Here is a 19,003-nt window from a genome sequence, read left to right as displayed (position 1 = left end):
AAATAAATTTATTAGTTCTGAATAAGTCTAATTGTGTGATTATAGGTTTTAAAGCACAGATTGCCAAAAAAGTCTTAGCTTTGAAGAGATGAATGAGAATCTTATTTCATACCTTTTCTTAACACCTTCTGCAACTAACTCCCTACCACATTTGTATATTTAAGAAGCCTTAAAATCTCTTTCTTCCCTTAATCACATACTAGGACATACATCTGCAGTTTCCCATGATGCATGTCTAATACTGAGAATAAAATGTATCACTGTAGAGATGTGCATTTCATTCAGTACATCATATCCCTTAAAGAAAGGAGCAAAGAAATGTAAGAGCAAATAAAATTTCATGCAGAGGAAAGTGAGAAATGCCCATTTATTTCTAAGGTAAATAGTTTTGGTGATTAGTGAAGTACTTACTTAATCTATACTAAGTATACATAACCAAATACAAACTTTATTGAAATATTATATTATTAAAATAAATATTTCTAATAAAGAACAAACTATAGCAGAGTCCAACACTAGTCCAACATTACCCTCAGAGTCCTGCTTTGTCCTTACAAATGAACACACACAGTCATGTGCTCTACCAAAGCATATGCAAACTTTCACACACTCATACACATACACTGAACTAATATTTGTTAAATAATCATATGCATAATAAGAGTATAGGATTCCAATATATTCCATACTGAATGCATATGCTTTAGCAATAATCTATTAAGTAAATATAATATTTATCTATAATTAAAACTTTGGTTATATATAGGGATAAAAATAAAAACATGATGATTTTGGAAACAGAACAAAATAACCAATATCAATATAAATTAATTAGTTGATTTGAGCTTTTTAACTAATTCTAAGTTCTTCTACCTGATTAACAAAATGGATACACATAAGGGAAAATTTTGTCTTATCAATTTGGTTACTATGTTAATAAATAATTTTTCTAATTATGTAGTAATTCCTTGGAACTAAAGTAACTTGTATGTGAATACTTAGTTTAGATTACATTATGTTACTTGTTTGTAATAATTCCAATTTCCATTTGAATTTATATAGTGGCATATTACAATTCAAACCATAATTAATATGCATGTCATGTGGTCACATACATCTGTATGTGTACCCTTCACTCCTACACTTCCAGCTATATAGTTCTTCATTATTTTCCTTCGGGAAGCAAAGAATGGAGCATTATTTCTGAGGTCTACTCTTGGCAGGGAACTTGCCTGTTTCAGCACCTCAGGGAAGGAACAAGGCAAGTGAAGTCAAATCCTCTTGTAAACAAGATAATGACAAAACTCCTGGCAAACAACCCAGTGATTAGGCTTTGAAGTGTGCTTAGGAATTGAATCTTTTTAGTTGGACGTACCTCATTGTCTCACACAATTGGTAAAAAAAAAAAAAAAAAAAAAGCTGCAATCTGTTGGCACATGGAGCAGCATTCCATAAAAAAATGAGTTGGATGTCATGTAATTACCTTAAAGTAATGAGTATTTATGGCCAAACAGGATATATATATATATATATATATATATATATATATATATATATATTCATATTCCAAGATTCTAGGGATAAAATGATTGCCAGTAAAGACTATTTTTTAAAATTTTTGTTTATTTATTGATTGGGGGCAGGGAGGACTACTGGGGATTGAACTCAAAAGAGCTCTACACTGTTCTACATTCCCAGTCCTTCTTTTTATTTAATTTTAATTTGAGACAAAGTTTGTCATGGTTAGCCTCAAACATGGGATCCTCTGGCCTCAGTCTCCAAGGTAGCTGAGATTATAGATGTGTGCCACCAACCCCTGAAAGGACACCCTCTTTTTAAATTGGTTTTGGATTATGCTCACACCACAAATCTGTAATGCAATATTAAATGTTCTTCATTCCCATTTTTTTTTTTTTGGTATGGAGGATAGAGCTCAGTGGCACTCAATCACTGAGTCACATCCCCAGGCCTATTTTGTATTTTATCTAGAGATAGTGTCTCATTGAGTTGCTTAGTGCCTTGCCTTTGCTGAAGCTGGTTTTGAACTCCTGATCCTCCTTGTCTCAGACTCCTGAGCTTCTGGGTTACAGGTGTGCTCCACTGCACCTGGCCTCATTCCCAATTTTAAATGATAAGATATGAATGATTAGTTTGCCAGGAGTACATGAAAGAAAGAGAACAAAATCTATATTTTTTACTTGAAAAAAAAAGTATAGTTCTTTGGAGTAATTCTCAATTAATTTATTTTAGATATATAATATCTGAGGAATTAAGAATTTGCTTATTATGAAAAGTGCCAATTCATGGCATACAAGTTACTTCAGTATAATTATACATATATATGCATGTTTATATAATTATGCATATGTATGCATGGCATACAAGTTACTTCAATATAATTATACATATATATGCATGTGAATATATATATGCCAATATATACTTATGTGTTTCTGATAATTTATGAGACAACTAAATTTAAATAAAACTATGAAAAAATCTTAATGAAGCAATTATTTTCTTTTGCAAATAATTAAAACTAATAGTTAAAAATACTTTAAATATCTCATTCAATATATATATATATATATATATATATATATGATATTCTGTATTTGTTTTAAACCATGCTTACTTATATATTATAGGAATATTCAAAGATAAGTTGTTTCTTAATGTACATGTGTGGGTTACTAAAATAATAAAGAAAGCTATTATCTTTATTCAATTACATTGATTTAGAAAATTGGGTATATTTTCAAATGTATTGAAATACAATATGTGATTTGGAAGAGAAATTATAAATTTTAAAAACTTTGATTTGTTCTATTATAACAGAACTTGACCAAAGATTATTTTTAAACACACTGACCTGTTTTGGGATCTACAGAGAAGTAAGGTTGTCCCTGGAGAATACTGTAAACCACTCGAGCACTGTTTCCATAGGTAGGGTCATCTGCATCAGTAGCTGTCACCTGTAGAACAGAGGTACCTGTGCATTCAGGAAAACAAATTTTAGTGTGCGATGGCATTTAGTACATGATTAATTTGAACACAGAATATGGATATGCTTAAATATCTATGGAAAGCTTAAAGGAAGATCATACTAAATTTAATTCTTAAATTTGTGTATCAAGCATATTATTTGCTTTCTTCCTCTGCTATAAAATGTACTAAAATGTCCAAAATAGAACATTTGGATCTCAGGTATTTTTATATGGTCCTTAAATGTGTAGGAATTTGTTTAACCTTCACATAACCAGGAGAGGTATGTACTTTTATACTCACAAATCACATGGGTATTAATTGTGTGGTTTAAACAAGGATATGCCTAAGGCAGACATTGCATGATCAGAAAAGATCAAGAAACTGCAAATGGAATAGTTTGTGTTTAAATTGGGAAATGGCATTAATTAATCCATGGCATCAAAAGAGCCATTCAAGTTATTTCCAATCATTCGCACCCTTTTTATGTCTTACCCAGACTTTGAATGCGTCCAATAAGTGGACTACTAGGTTCAAATATTATTCCTATACTGGATTCTATATAATGATGACATAATTATCTCTCTAAAAATTATATAATATGCTTATGACCCTGTGCATTAAAATGTAATTTAAAGTTATTTACACAATTTAAAATACCATATTTTAGGCACTGCTATTATGGATCTGCCATACTGGCTTCATTTTGCTTATGTTTTCTGACACAATTTGAATAATAAAATATGTCTATATTATATTCCAGTTATTCCTAAATGAAAACTGATCTAAGAATAACATGACAACTACCTATTAAGCGTTATACAACTTCACTGTGGAATTGATGGTAAGAGCTCATGTTTACCCATGAAGTACATCTGTTGAATCATCTAATAATGCATGCTGAGTATTTTATTCTGTATAACTAGAAAAGATACTTACTAATTTGAATTAGGTATCAAAAATATGTTTATAATCATGTGTATAAAACATTTTTCTTTTTTATTCACTCTTGTACTGGATTATGAAAGCATTGACAATATTCAGTTTTGAATTTTATAGTTACTTTAGTGATTTAGGTTACAGTATCTGTTCAGCTACAACAGTCATACTTCTCAGTTGAAATTCAGAACTACTTTAAGGAACGCTTGTTCTTCATCTTTCAGGGGATCAGAGCAAATTTAATTGTCAAGTGAATTTGTCAGTCCTTATTTGTAGATCATACATGGACATTGACTTCTAATAACATACTATGATCCTGGATTGTATATGACAATTTTTACAATGAGACAGTATGAAGAAATATTTTAAATTATCCATACTCAGAAAGGGAAGATTATGTTATCTCAAATTATATTTTTTATTATTATTATTATTATTATTATTATTATTATTATTATTATTATATTGGTACCAGAATTTGAACATGGGGCACTTACCCACTGAGTCACATTTCCAGCCCATTTTATTTATTTTTTTTAGAGACAGGGTCTCTCTGAGTTGCATAGGACCCTGCTAAATTGCTGAGCCTGACTTTGAACTATCAATCCTCCTGCCTTAGCTTCCTAAACTTCTGGAATTATAGGTTTGTGCTACTGCACCTGGAATGATCTCAGATTTGAAACTAACACAACCATGATATTAAACCTAACAAGAATGCTGACAACCGGGTTTCATATACACTGCTGGTGTAAATATGAAATTTGAAGTTTTTCATAAAACAAAAATCATAATTCAACCCATAAAATCTTATTTGTATATTTATATCAAAGAAATTAAAGCTTACATACATATAAAAACCTGTTTACAATTATACATGAAAATTATTTGTAATAATCCCAGAGTAGTGGGACCCTGATATCCCTCATTAGATTCATAAAGCAAAATACACTACATTCATAGTATGAAATGACATTTAACAATAAAAATGAAAATGAACAGATTATTGACACATGAAACAACTTGGATGAATCTTCAGGTTATCAAACTAGGTAAAAGTAGAGGCACTATTATAAGGTTGTATTTTGTATAATTTCATTTATATGAAGTTCCTAAAATGACAAAAATTTAAAAATAGATATCAGACTTGTAGTTTATAGAGGCCTGGAAATGGGGATGGGGTGATAATTTGTTAATTAAATGGCAGCAAGAGGAACCCTTGTCATGTTGAAACTGTTCATAATTTTGAATATACCCATGTGTATAGAACTGCATAGAACTAAGCGCACTCATACACACAAATCTGCACAAGTAAAACTAGGGAAGTCTAAAGAAGATGGGAAAATCTATCATTTTAATAACCTGGTTATAATGTTTTATTTTTTCCCAAGATGTTACCAGTTGGGAAAGTGTGTAATGGGTACAAAGAATTTTTAAAAGATTTTTCTCATAACTGCATGTGAATCTACAATATCTCAAAATTAAAATTATTTTAAAAGGCAGCTGTGCTCTTGCCTCAGGGTTAGTTCATTCATTGAGAGTTTTATTCAGACTTGGATGCACAATGAGTTTTCTAAGCATATCACTAAACTTTCTGGCTTGGTTAATTTCCGCCATTAAGTTAGCAGAGCTGATCACATATAGCACTATCTATCCCACTAATAAATATAATTATTATAATTATAGCATATTAAAGACTTTGTGATGCCACAGCACTAGACTCATACTCAATATTCATCCATCCAATTTGTTAGAGCATACTATTAGGTAGACATTTATAAATAAAAATTGGCTTATGAGGCATTTTCATTGGTATCACGGAAAAAAAATTAAAATCTGTAGTTATTTAGCCAGGTCAGGCTCAAAATGTGTAACAAACTCCTGACATGGCCAAGATATTATAAAATTATATCATGCAAATCATTCATCTTATAGGAAAAAAATTTTCATATTCCTAGACATATAAGGGTTACAAAGGCACAGGAAAGAGAAAACAACACAACAAATTGTGAACTAATGGATACCAAAAAATCAGATTGTAAAATCCTCAGGTTTTTAAAGTAATTCTGGCCTGAAATACTGACTTAAATCCAAATAGTTTTTTTTTTTTTTTGAGGGGGTTACTGGATATACTCAGGGGCACTCCACCACTAAGCCATATCCACAGTCCTGTTTTGTATTTTGTTCAGATATAGGGTCTCACTGAGTTACTTTGTGCCTTGCCTTTGCTGAGGCTGGCTTTGAACCTGTGACCCTCTTGCCTCAGTCTCTGGAACCTCTGGTATTATAGCCCTGCATCACTGGGTCGGGCCCAAATAGTTTTTAATGTGTAAGAAGTAGTTTCTGGGTAAATGTTATAATTTAAATATGAGGTATCCTCCAAAAGGTCACATGTGAAACAGTGCAAGAGTGTTCAGAGATGAAATGGAGTATGAGAGTCTTAACCTAATCAGTGCGTTAATTCCCTGGCAGGGATTAACTGGGTTGTAACTGTAGGTAAATAGGGTGTGGCTAGAGGGGGTGGTATTGGTGATATGCCTTTGGGTTATTTATTTTTCCCCTGATGAGTGGATCTCTCTTTCTCTCTGTGCTTTCTGGTGACATGTCCTGAGCCATGTTCCTCCACAAACACTTTTCCACCATGATGTTCTGCCTTACCTCCAGGCCCAGATGAAGGAGGTGACCATCTATGGACTCAGAGCTCTGAAACTATGATCCCCCAATTAAACTTTTACTTCTGTAATTCTTCTTATCAGGTCTTCTGGTCACAGCAGTAAAGAAAACTGACTAAACAGCAAACTTTCCAGGGAAAAGCCTACAAGGCTAGATAACTACAGAAAACAAAGCAAAACAAAACTGTTGCTGTGAATAGAATGCAGTCTCTACGAAGGGTAAAAGTCCATCCTTGGACTTTTGAGACTTCTGATACATGAAGCCAGTAACAAGTGAAATGAGGAATAGGAAGAAAAATAAGAAAGACAAAAAGCGAGAGACAGAAAGAAAAGTTACACGGTGCTGATGAGTAAGTGATTGTTTAAACTATCAGAGAGAAGTGAGCAGAGGAGGCACAAAGTTAGCATAGTAACCCTCTATCCTAGTCCCAGAGTATGGATGTTAGTATTCCCTTTCATCGCTCTGTAGTGGATACCATAGGAATTGAACAAGCCTAATTGTGTGTGAAGCAAAGAACTGCAAATTACCTCCTATACTTTAACCTGGTGGTGTGTAAAGAGTCTGAGTACTACAACAAGGACACAGATTGCTCATTGATGGGAGAATAGAAATGTCAACAATACAACCCAACAAAAATCAGGCTTTCAGAGAGTGCATCAGAGGTACAGATAAATAGCAAGGGAGGAAAATAAATTCCCTTGCCTAATTGTGCAAGGCTTTCTAACAGAGAAATATTGATAATACTAAGGTTGAAAAGAAAATATACTCTTGAATGTGTTCCTAGTCCCTTCGTGATTGATGGTCACTCGGCTACCTTGTTGCGGGGAGGGGTGGGGGGTGGGGATAGAGACGTGGAATCAACAGACACAGACTCCGGGAGCTGGTGAGAGAATTGGCTGGAGACCCGCCTCAGGTCGTCGTCCAGTAGCTCAGTTTATTTTTGGAATGCACACAACAGTTACAGGGTTTGAGTGGGGCGTGCCTGTCAATCATACATAAGTAAGGCAATATCCATAAGCCAATCATCTTCTGCCTAATGTAACCTCACTGTGAGGAAACTCTAAATATTGCTGTCCTATCAGAAAGCAATCTGGAAGGGTCTTTAGCCCTTACTGAGTCAGGGGTTTCATGCCCTGAAGTCCCTGACTCTCAGTTTCTTGGCTGGCCTGTTTGGCAATACCAACCTCAAGTGCTAACCACAAGGGACTAGGAACACATTCAAGAGATGTGGTTTCACCCCATCCTGCAGGGCCTCCTGTCAGGCCTGAAGGAAGGTGGATATTTCAGGCACTTACGAGCTGCTAGTAGCTGCTAGCTGAGACTGAAACTTTTTCCAGCATACTCTTATCTTAATTTCTTTTTTATTTGATATATAGATGGAAAAAAATATAAAAAACATTGGAACACTCAGAAGTTATTTGACATTATGAAGCTCTATTTTTAGCCACAAATGCTATGAATTGAATGTTTATTTCCTCCTAAATTCTTATGTTGATCTCCAAACCCCAATGTGATGGTATTTGGAAGTGGGACCTCTGCAAAGTGAGTGGCCCTCATGAGGGTAATTGGTGTCCTTCCATTGGAAAAGAGGCCTCAGAGAGCTTCCACACCTCTGCTGCTATGTGAGGGCATTATGAGAATGTGGCCCTCTGTGGACCAGGAAGTCAGCCTTCACCAGACACTGAAGTTTCCGGCACCTTCAATATGAACTTCCTATTTTCTCATAACTTTGAGAAATAAATGTTTGCTGTTTCAGCCACCCAGTCCCTGGTAGTCTGTGATAGCAGCTAAAGTAGACTAAGAAAATTAAGGAATAAATAAATTAGCTATAGGTTGAATTTCTTCCTTATACTATGTGTATTTTGAATTATTTTTTTTTATTGGTTGTTCAAAACATTACAAAGCTCATGACATATCATCTTTCATACATTTGATTCAAGTGGGTTATGAACTCCCATTTTTACCCCAAATACAAATTTGAAAGTAGCATTACTATACAAGTGAATAGTTAAGAAGAGGTCCTACTAATGTAGTGTGAATTTCTAAATTTATCCTTACAAAAATGGAAAAAAAAATGGGGATAGACAGACACTCCAGGGAGAACAGCAAGTGAAAATGAAGGTAGTTTTTTGTCTTTATCACAGAGAGTGCTAGTGAGCCACTGGATGCTAGGAAAGAAACGGAAATACCCTTATTTAATGTTTTCAGACTCATTGATTTTGGACTTTTAGCTTCTGGGTCTATGAGAAAAAAAATTTTTTAAGCCACACAGTTATTGGTACATCAGTGTGGCAGCCTTAACAAAGGAAAACACTGGGTTATAGTTTCAGTGGAAACAAATGACTCTTATCCTAATCATTTACAGGTGCTTTTTTATTGAATCTGAAACAAGACTCCAAAGTTACTGGTTACAGAAAGTAATGATAGAAAAGTGAGAAAGATTAAAAAACTAAGCAGAAATTAATATTTTATGATTTTTTTCAAATATCTGGTACTACTATTGATCTACCTGTAAACATTTTTAAATTAAACTAATTAATTATATTGGCCATTTTAATAGAAGTTTATTTATTAAGTATATTTTAAATCTAATTTTTTTTTTCATGTCAGTGAAATATCTTCCACATTAGGTTATTCATTTTTTTCCTTCAAGCTCTATGACAAATTTGAGTATATAATATAAAAGGAAAATTATTATCTTCTAGACTTCAAATGAAAACAAATAAAATTATTTCTAAAATTCCATTGTTCCACTAGAATATTAATTTAGGATCTTAACATTCTCTGGGAATTATATAGATTTGATGAACAGTTATAAAAATAAACAGGTGCTTCCCTACAAAACTGACTTCTCATTCAAGAAATTTCTAAAATGCATAAAAAGTTGTCTTTGTTTTTACCACTGTTTCCACGAAAAATATTACCATAGGAACAGTATATTTTAATTTTTCAGCAGCTATTTGCTATATAATAATTTCATAATAAATATTTCCTAGGGCAGACACTCAGTTCTTCCCATGCTAGGAATTAGTGCCTCTCAACTGATGTTTTACACAAATCTGAGAGATTCAGATACATAAAAAAAAAAAAAGCTTTCAGGTATCTTTTCTATAATAAAACTTAAGTCCTGTTTCCTTTGGGGATTGCCCTGTGCCATTCTTCTTAAGTCTGTTTCTTTTCCTACTAAGGCTTTATAAATAGCACGGTTGTGTAAAGTTGCATATCAATGAGAAGCAGAAAGAGTAAACTTGCTTGCAAGTCTCTAAAGACCAATTTGAAATATTTAATAAGGCATTTTAATACCAAGAAAATACTCTCTGAGATTGCAAATTGTTATGCATGACTTGTCAGGGTTCACAACTCTGTTAAAATCTCAAGAGAATCCATGTTGAACAAGAACCTTCAGTAAAAATAAGCTAAAGATTTAAGAAGGCTGAGAGTTCCTCTCTGAGGGACTCTCTTAGGGTTTAATTCTCAGAAGATTTTTCCAGGCACTATGAAAAAGCAATAGTCATCAAGACACAACTGAAATTTCATTCTACACAGGAGAACTGTAATTTCACCAACAGAGCAATAACACTGGATTCAAGTCATTGTGTAATTTGATAAAGCTTTAAATTCACTCAACAGTCATAGGATTAAATAAATCCTTTGGTGAGAACACTTATGAAATATCTGGGCTGGGTACCAAAACAAAAGTCACTATTCTATGTAATTTGAATTAGATCATTTTTATTGAACTACTCAAAGTGAAATTTCACATTACTCAAAAAAGTTTTATGTTCATTTCCTAAAATAGAAAAGAAAGTAATTAAGAAATGATTCATACTGATTTGGAAATCTTTCTCCTGTAAAACCTATAATTGAATAATGTGATCAATCTACTGACAAAATTACATTTAATGCCATTTTATACATATAGGTCATTGAGATTCAAAGAGTTATAAAAGTCAAGCCCAGTTTTATCACTTTGAAAAGCATCCATGTGATTTTTTTTCATAAACTCTATTGCTCCCCTCAGTCACAACCTGCAGAATCTTGATTAATAGCTATAATATCCTCTGTCCTTTTCTTCTGTGTGTGCCTTGATGATGCATATGAACAGTCCAGAAACATCTACCTGGAGAGAGGTAGGTTTGTATTCCACCTCCATGGACAAGGGACAAGCCAGTAAGTGTATCTTAACAAACCAGAATGTGGGTAGAATTCTTAGGAGGAAGCCTTCTCTACATACTGACATTGTTGTGCCCTGGCAGCCTTGTAGGACACTCATGATTCTCTGGATATTTCTACAGAGTAAATGATGGCAATGAAAAGTAACTGGACTAATCAGATGCCCACTGGACTTATGCATCACATTAAATAGATCTGTAAATTGCTCTCACGTTCATTTATTAACCTGTCCTGCTCTGTTTTGTTTACAGAGAGGTAACCACAGTCAGTAATGTTTATTAGTCTTTCTTACCAACTAGACAATTGTTGATAATAGGCAAAAAATGGCAACAGGAAACACCAACCCTCCACTCACCTCTCTTCTCACTTCTCTCTCTGTTTCTCTTTCTCTGCCATCCCACTTCCTTCCTCTTTTGTGATGTCCCTCCTTCTGCTTTGAGTGGTTTCTCTGGCAACGGTGACGGTTCTTAAGTGGTTCTAGCTCCTTTGAGCTGCCTCTTACCATGATCCATTCTATATGCTCTAGCTCTGGGCATCCAATGATACTACATACAACATCCAGCTTTGGGGAGAATCTAAACTCCTTCAATGATTTTCTAGCAGTCCTCTTTGATCTTTCACTTCCACCATTTCTGTCACTTGTTCCTCTCAGTAAACCTATTCATCTAACTGGCAACAGATTTGTTTTTCCAGATTGAACAGCAATTGAACAGAAAGTATTAATAGCTCTATTCTCAACATTTCAACCTTTCCTCATCAACTTATTAAGGGTACAGAATATACTCTACCACATGTAAGGATTAAATCCTAAACTTGACTTGAGCATACTTTTTATTGTTAAATGGGAATGCATGTGCTCTTTACATTCAGCATATCTGGATTTGATGGATATATCATCTAGAGACATGTACTTTGGGTGTACTTTAAAAATATTAGATTTTAGAGAACAATGTCTTTTAATGTGGAGAAAATTTATATTTAAACATATGATATTTGAACATTTAAGCACAAAATATTCTACTTATTTATATTCTTATAAATGAAATATCGTAGAAATGATTCTTGAGAAAACTTTTTATTTTAATGGAGTTAGCATGTAACCATCTCAGGTCCTTTCGTCAAGAATATATATTCCTAGGTAGGCAAACCTGCGACCCAAGGGCAGGTCAGGCCCAGCAACCTGCTGAGTGACAGAGCTGCCACACGCGCCTGCAGGGAACTCGGACCTGCGACCCACCAGTAGGACAGGTCCAGCGGCCTGCTGAGGGGCAGGCCCGTCCCCTCCCCCAGTGCCTGCAAGGTAGGCGGGACTGTGACCACCGGCAGATCAGGCCCAGCAGCCTGCTGAGGGGCGGAGCGGCCCCTCCCCCAGTGCCTGCAAGCTAGGCGAACCTGCAACCCAAGGGCAGGTCAGGCCCAGCAACCTGCCGAGTGACAGAGCAGCCACACACACCTGCAGGGAACGCGGACCTGCGACCCACCAGTAGGACAGGTCCAGAGGCCTGCTGAGGGGCAGGCCGGTCCCCTCCTCCAGTGCCTGCAAGGTAGGCGGGACTGTGACTACCGGCAGATCAGGCCCAGCGGCCTGCGGAGTGACAGACGTGCCCTTCGCGCCTGCTGGGTAGGCGGACCTTTGACCTACCAGCAGAGCAGACCTAGGGCCCGCCAGCGTAGTAGACGGTCACACCAATTGGAGGAGGATCACAGCCACTACCTGCCCTGCAATGGTGATTTTTCAACTATACAAGAGCAATATAAATAAATAGAGGGAAAACTTCAAAAACACAACAGTTTCACCAAGCAGAAAGAAAGAAGACAAGGAAAGAAAGGACCACAAGCAATGCAGGTCAACTCAACTTTAGAAGAGGTAATAGCTGCAACAGATGGAATATCAGATAAAGAGTTCAGGATATATATGCTTCAGATGATCTGGAGTCTCAAGGAAGACATGAGACAGCAAAATCAGACAATGAAAGATCACATTGACAAACAAATCCAGAAAGTAAAAGATCAATTTCACAGGGAGATAGAGGTAATAAAAAACAAACAAATAGAAATTCTAGAAATGCAGGAAACAATAAACCAACTTAAAAACTCAATTGAGAATACTACCAGCAGAGTGGATCACTTAGAAGATAGAACATCAGACAATGAAGACAGAGTATTTCAACTTGAAAAGAACATAGACAGCTCAGCATGTCTGCTAAGAAACCATGAGCAGAACATCCAAGAACTATGGGTTAACATCAAAAGACCAAAATTAAGAGTCATTGGGATACAGGAAGGCACAGAGCTCCAAACCAAAGGAATAAACAATCTATTCAGTGAAATAATATGAGAAAACTTCCCAGACTTGAAGAATGAGACAGAATCCCAAATCCTAGAAGCCTACAGGACGCCGAATGTGCAAAATCATAAGAGATCCACACCTAGACACATTATAATGAAGATGTCCAACATACAGTTAAGGAGAGAATTTTAAAAGCTACAAGAGAAAGGAAGCAGATTACATTTAGGGGTAAACCAATCAGGCTAACAGCTGATCTCTCAACACAGACTCTAAAAGCTAGAAGATCCTGGAATAACATATTTCAAACGCTAAAAGAAAATGGGTTCCAACCAAGAATCGTGTATCCGGCGAAATTAAGCTTCAGGATGGAAGATGAAATTAAAACCATCCACGATAAACAAAAGTTAAAAGAATTTGCAGCTAGAAAACCATCTCTTCAAAAAATCCTTGGCAAAACACTACAGGAAGAGGAAATGGAAAACAACAATGAAAACCAACAGTGGGAGGTAGGACAGTAAAGGGGGGAAAATAATTAAAGAGGAAAACAAATCAGGTTTAATAGCATTAATAAACAAATATGGCTGGAAGAACAAACCATATCTCAATAATAACCCTAAATGTTAATGGCTTAAACTCACCAATTAAGAGACACAGGCTAGTTGAATGGATCACAAAACAAGACCCAACAATATGCTGCCTACAGGAGACGCATTTGATAGGAAAAGATATACATAGACTGAAGGTGAAAGGTTGGGAAAAATCATATCACTCATATGGACTGCGGAAACAATCAGGAGTGTCCATACTCATATCAAATAAAATAGATTTCAAGCCAAAGTTAATCATAAGGGATAAAGAGGGACACTACATACTGCTCAAGGGAACCATACACCAACAAGACATAACAATCATAAATATATATGCGCCAAACAACGGTGCTGCTATGTTCATCAAGCAAACTCTTCTCAAGTTCAAGAGTCTAATAGACCACCATACAATAATCATGGGAGACTTCAACACACCTCTCTCACCACTGGACAGATCTTCCAAACAAAAGTTGAATAAGGAAACTATAGAACACAATAACACAATTAACAACCTAGACTTAATTGACATATATAGAATATACCACCCAACATCAAGCAGCTACACTTTTTTCTCAGCAGCACATGGATCCTTCTCAAAAATAGATCATATATTATGTCACAGGGCAACTCTTAGACAATATAAAGGAGTAGAGATAATACCATGCATTTTATCTGATCATAATGGAATGAAACTGAAAATCAACGATAAAAGAAGGAAGGAAAAATCATGCATCACTTGGAGAATGAACAATAGGTTACTGAATGATCAATGGGTTTTAGAAGACATCAAGGAGGAAATTAAAAAATTCTTAGAGTTAAATGAAAACACAGACACAACATATCGGAATCTATGGGACACATTGAAAGCAGTATGAAGTATGAGATCATACTTCATCTCAAAATCCTAGAAAAAGAAGACCAAAACAACAGCAAAAGAAGTAGAAGGCAAGAAATAATTAAAATCAGAGCTGAAATTAATGAAATCGAAACAAAAGAAAGAATTGAAAAAATTGACAAAACTAAAAGTTGGTTCTTTGAAAAAATAAATAAAATTGACAGACCCTTAGCCATGCTAGCGAAGAGAAGAAGAGAGAGAACTCAAATTACTAGCATATGGGATGAAAAAGGCAAGATCACAACAGACACTTCAGAAATACAGAAGATAATCAGAAATTATTTTGAATCCTTATACTCCAATAAAATAGAAGATAGTGAAGGCATCGATAAATTTCTTAAGTCATATAATCTGCCCAGATTGAGTCAGGAGGATACAGAAAACCTAAACAGACCAATATCAATTGAGGAAATAGAAGAAACCATCAAAAGATTACCATCTAAGAAAAGCCCAGGACCGGATGGGTATACAGCAGAGTTTTACAAAACCTTTAAAGAGGAACTAATACCAATACTTTTCAAGCTATTTCAGGAAATAGAAAAAGAGGGAGAACTTCCAAATTCAATCTACGAGGCCAACATCACCCTGATTCCGAAACCAGACAAAGACACTTCAAAGAAAGAAAACTACAGAGCAATATCTCTAATGAACCTAGATGCAAAAATCCTCAATAAAATTCTGGCAAATCGGATACAAAAACATATCAAAAAAATTGTGCACCATGATCAAGTAGGATTCATCCCTGGTATGCAAGGCTGGTTCAATATACGGAAATCAATAAATGTTATTCACCATATCAATAGACTTAAAAATAAGAACCATATGATCATCTCGATAGATGCGGAAAAAGCATTCGACAAAGTACAGCATCCCTTTATGTTCAAAACTCTCGAAAAACTAGGGATAACAGGAACATACCTCAACATTGTAAAAGCAATTTATGCTAAGCCTCAGGCTAGCATCATTCTGAATGGAGAAAAATTGAAGGCATTCCCTCTAAAATCTGAAACAAGACAGGGATGCCCTCTCTCACCACTTCTGTTCAACATAGTTCTCGAAACACTGGCCAGAGCAATTAGACAGACGAAAGAAATTAAAGGCATAAAAATAGGAAAAGAAGAACTTAAATTATCATAATTTGCAGATGACATGATTCTATACCTAGCAGACCCAAAAGGGTCTACAAAGAAACTATTAGAGCTAATAAATGAATTCAGCAAAGTGGCAGGTTATAAAATCAACACGCATAAATCAAATGCATTCCTGTATATCAGGGACAAATCCTCTGAAATGGAAATGAGGACAACCACTCCGTTCAGAATATCCTCAAAAAGAACAAAATACTTGGGAATCAACCTAACAAAAGAGGTGAAAAACTTATACAATGAATACTACAGAACCCTAAAGAGAGAAATTGAAGAAGACCTTAGAAGATGGAAAAATATACCCTGTTCATGGATAGGCAGAACTAACATCATCAAAATGGCAATATTACCAAAAGTTCTCTATAGGTTTAATGCAATGCCAATCAAACTCCCAAAGGCATTTCTTGTAGAAATAGAGAAAGCAATCATGAAATTGATATGGAAGAATAAAAGACCCAGAATAGCAAAAACAATACTAAGCAGGAAGTGTGAATCAATTGGTATAGCAATTCCAGATTTCAAACTATACTACAGAGCAATAGTAACAAAAACAGCATGGTACTGGTACCAAAACAGGCGGGTGGACCAATGGTACAGAATAGAGGACACAGAAACCAACCCACAAAACTACAACTTTCTTATATTTGATAAAGGGGCTAAAAGCATGCAATGGAGGAAGGATAGCATCTTCAACAAAGGGTGCTGGGAAAACTGGAAATCCATATGCAACAAAATGAAACTGAATCCCTTTCTCTCGCCATGCACAAAAGTTAACTCAAAATGGATCAAGGAGCTTGATATCAAATCAGAGACACGGCATCTGATAGAAGAAAAAGTTGGCTACGACCTACATGCTGTGGGGTCGGGCTCCAAATTCCTCAATAGGACACCCATAGCACAAGAGTTAACATCTAGAATCAACAAATGGGACTTACTCAAACTAAAAAGTTTTTCTCAGCAAAAGAAACAATAAGAGAGGTAAATAGGGAGCCTACATCATGGGAACAAATCTTTACTCCTCACACTTCAGATAGAGCCCTAATATCCAGAGTATATAAAGAACTCAGAAAATTAGACAATAAGATAACAAATAACCCAATCAACAAATGGGCCAAGGACTTGAACAGACACTTCTCAGAGGAGGACATACAATCAATCAACAAGTACATGAAAAAATGCTCACTATCTCTAGCAGTCAGAGAAATGCAAATCAAAACCACCCTAAGATACCATCTCACTTCAGTAAGATTGGCAGTCATTATGAAGTCAAACAACAATAAGTGCTGGCGAGGATGTGGGGAAAAGGGTACACTTGTACATTGTTGGTGGGACTGCAAATTGGTGCAGCCAATTTGGAAAGCAGTATGGAGATTTCTTGGAAAGCTGGGAATGGAACCACCATTTGACCCAGCTATTGCCCTTCTCGGTCTATTCCCTAAAGACCTAAAAAGAGCATGCTACAGGGACACTGCTACATCGATGTTCATAGCAGCACAATTCACAATAGCAAGACTGTGGAACCAACCTAGATGCCCTTCAATAGACGAATGGATAAAAAAAAAATGTGGCATTTGTACACAATGGAGTATTACTCTGCATTAAAAAATGACAAAATCATAGAATTTGGTGGGAAATGGATGGCATTAGAGCAGATTATGCTAAGCGAAGCTAGCCAAGCCCTAAAAAACAAATGCCAAATGTCTTCTTTGATATAAGGAGAGTAACTAAGAACAGACTAGGGAAGAAGAGCAGGAGAAGAAGACCAACATTAAACAAGGATGAGAGGTGGGAGGGAAAGGGAGAGAGAAGGGAAATTGCATGGAAATGGAAGGAGACCCTCAGGGTTATACAAAATTACATACAAGAGGAAGTGAGGGGAAAGGGAAAAATAATACAAGGGGGAGGAATGAATTACAGTAGTGGGGGTAGAGAGAGAAGAGGGGAGGGGAGGGGAGGGGGGATAGTAGAGGATAGGAAAGGCAGCAGAATACAACAGACATGAGTATATCAATATGTAAATCAATAGAAGTGTAACTGATGTGATTCTGCAAGCTGTATACGGGGTAAAATGGGAGTTCATAACCCGCTTGAATCAAAATGTGAAATATGATATATGAAGAACTATGTAATGTTTTGAACAACCAACAATAAAAAAAAATAATTATGTCAAAAAAAAAAGAATATATATTCTTTACTGATTAATTTATGGTGTTCCATACCTGTTTTATAAAAATTAAGTATTTTTTGTTTATCATTTGTAATAATCAAATAAATTTCAATGCTCCCGAATTTTATTAATTTTTTTTCAAAATAATATTAATTTTTATTTACAATCTGCTGTAATGTTTAAAATAACTTTTAAAAATAATTCATTTTAAAAAAATAAACATTATTGCCAAACTCAGAATTATTCTTAATGACAATTTATTTTAACTGAATTTTCATTCCTAATAACAATAATAAAATCAAAAGCAAAACTAAAATCCAAAATCAAGCAAATAAAAACAATAATGATTAAATGAAATAGTGGAGATAAAACATTTTGTCCTTATGCAGTCACACACCTGCCAATAATATTTCATAATAGTATAATAAGTTTATAATATAAATCTATACTATAAATTATGTACTATATATAACAAATGTCTTTGTGTATTTTGATGTTTAGATAAAGACATGTCATTGATATTCAATCAATTCAATTTTAGAGGGAAAAAATCCAGTTTATATTATTTTAACAATTAAAACAATTAATTTATAAATATGATAGAAAGGTCTAAATATTTTAAAGAAATGAAAAAAAGTAGGAAAAATTGATACAGATTTAATTTACATATGTAATTAAGTCTCCTTGTTTCTCAAGTTCATACAAGCCAGAGTCAACTAGATCTCTCTTCACGTGAAGCCACTCCTTTATTGTCTTACAACTTGTTCTTTCATTACGATTTTAAATTACCTAATTTTATTACTTCTGAAAAAAATGCACTGATCCACCATAATAAAACATGTGAAATGTATGCATCTAAATTAGTTACTAATACCTCTGTTCAGTATGCAATTTTAAATGCATTATTCATTTTAATTTTGATAGTTTTACTTTAATCAGTAATTCACCTGTTTTTTTTTTTCAGCCTTGGTTTTGTTATATAATTATTTTAGTTCTTAGTTATATACATTATGTCATTTGATGGAAAACAATGACTTTTCTGCTTCTCCTATTATTTAATTTGAGAGACTGGATGTATACATGGGTAATGGCCTGATCATACATAAAAATAGAACTCATAATCTGCAGCATTCAGCCCAAAAAGGAACCCAT

General features: G+C 34.8%; 1 protein-coding gene across 3 annotated transcripts in view; it reads right to left on the bottom strand.

Annotated features, from left to right (window-relative positions):
• Positions 1-19,003, bottom strand: part of Cdh18 (cadherin 18) — a 307,953-nt gene that overhangs the window by 202,680 nt on the left and 86,270 nt on the right. For all 3 annotated transcript variants that reach the window (XM_026393607.2, XM_026393608.2, XM_026393609.2), the window contains exon 3: positions 2,873-2,992. In XM_026393607.2, coding sequence (XP_026249392.2) covers positions 2,873-2,992 — 120 coding nt within the window. The remainder of the gene's footprint in view (positions 1-2,872; positions 2,993-19,003) is intronic.

The sequence above is a fragment of the Urocitellus parryii genome, chromosome 1 (genome assembly GCF_045843805.1).
Source record: "Urocitellus parryii isolate mUroPar1 chromosome 1, mUroPar1.hap1, whole genome shotgun sequence".
NCBI classification, from domain to species: Eukaryota; Metazoa; Chordata; class Mammalia; order Rodentia; family Sciuridae; genus Urocitellus; species Urocitellus parryii.
Note: the sequence above shows the minus strand (reverse complement) of the source record. Positions and strands in the feature narration are given on the sequence as shown.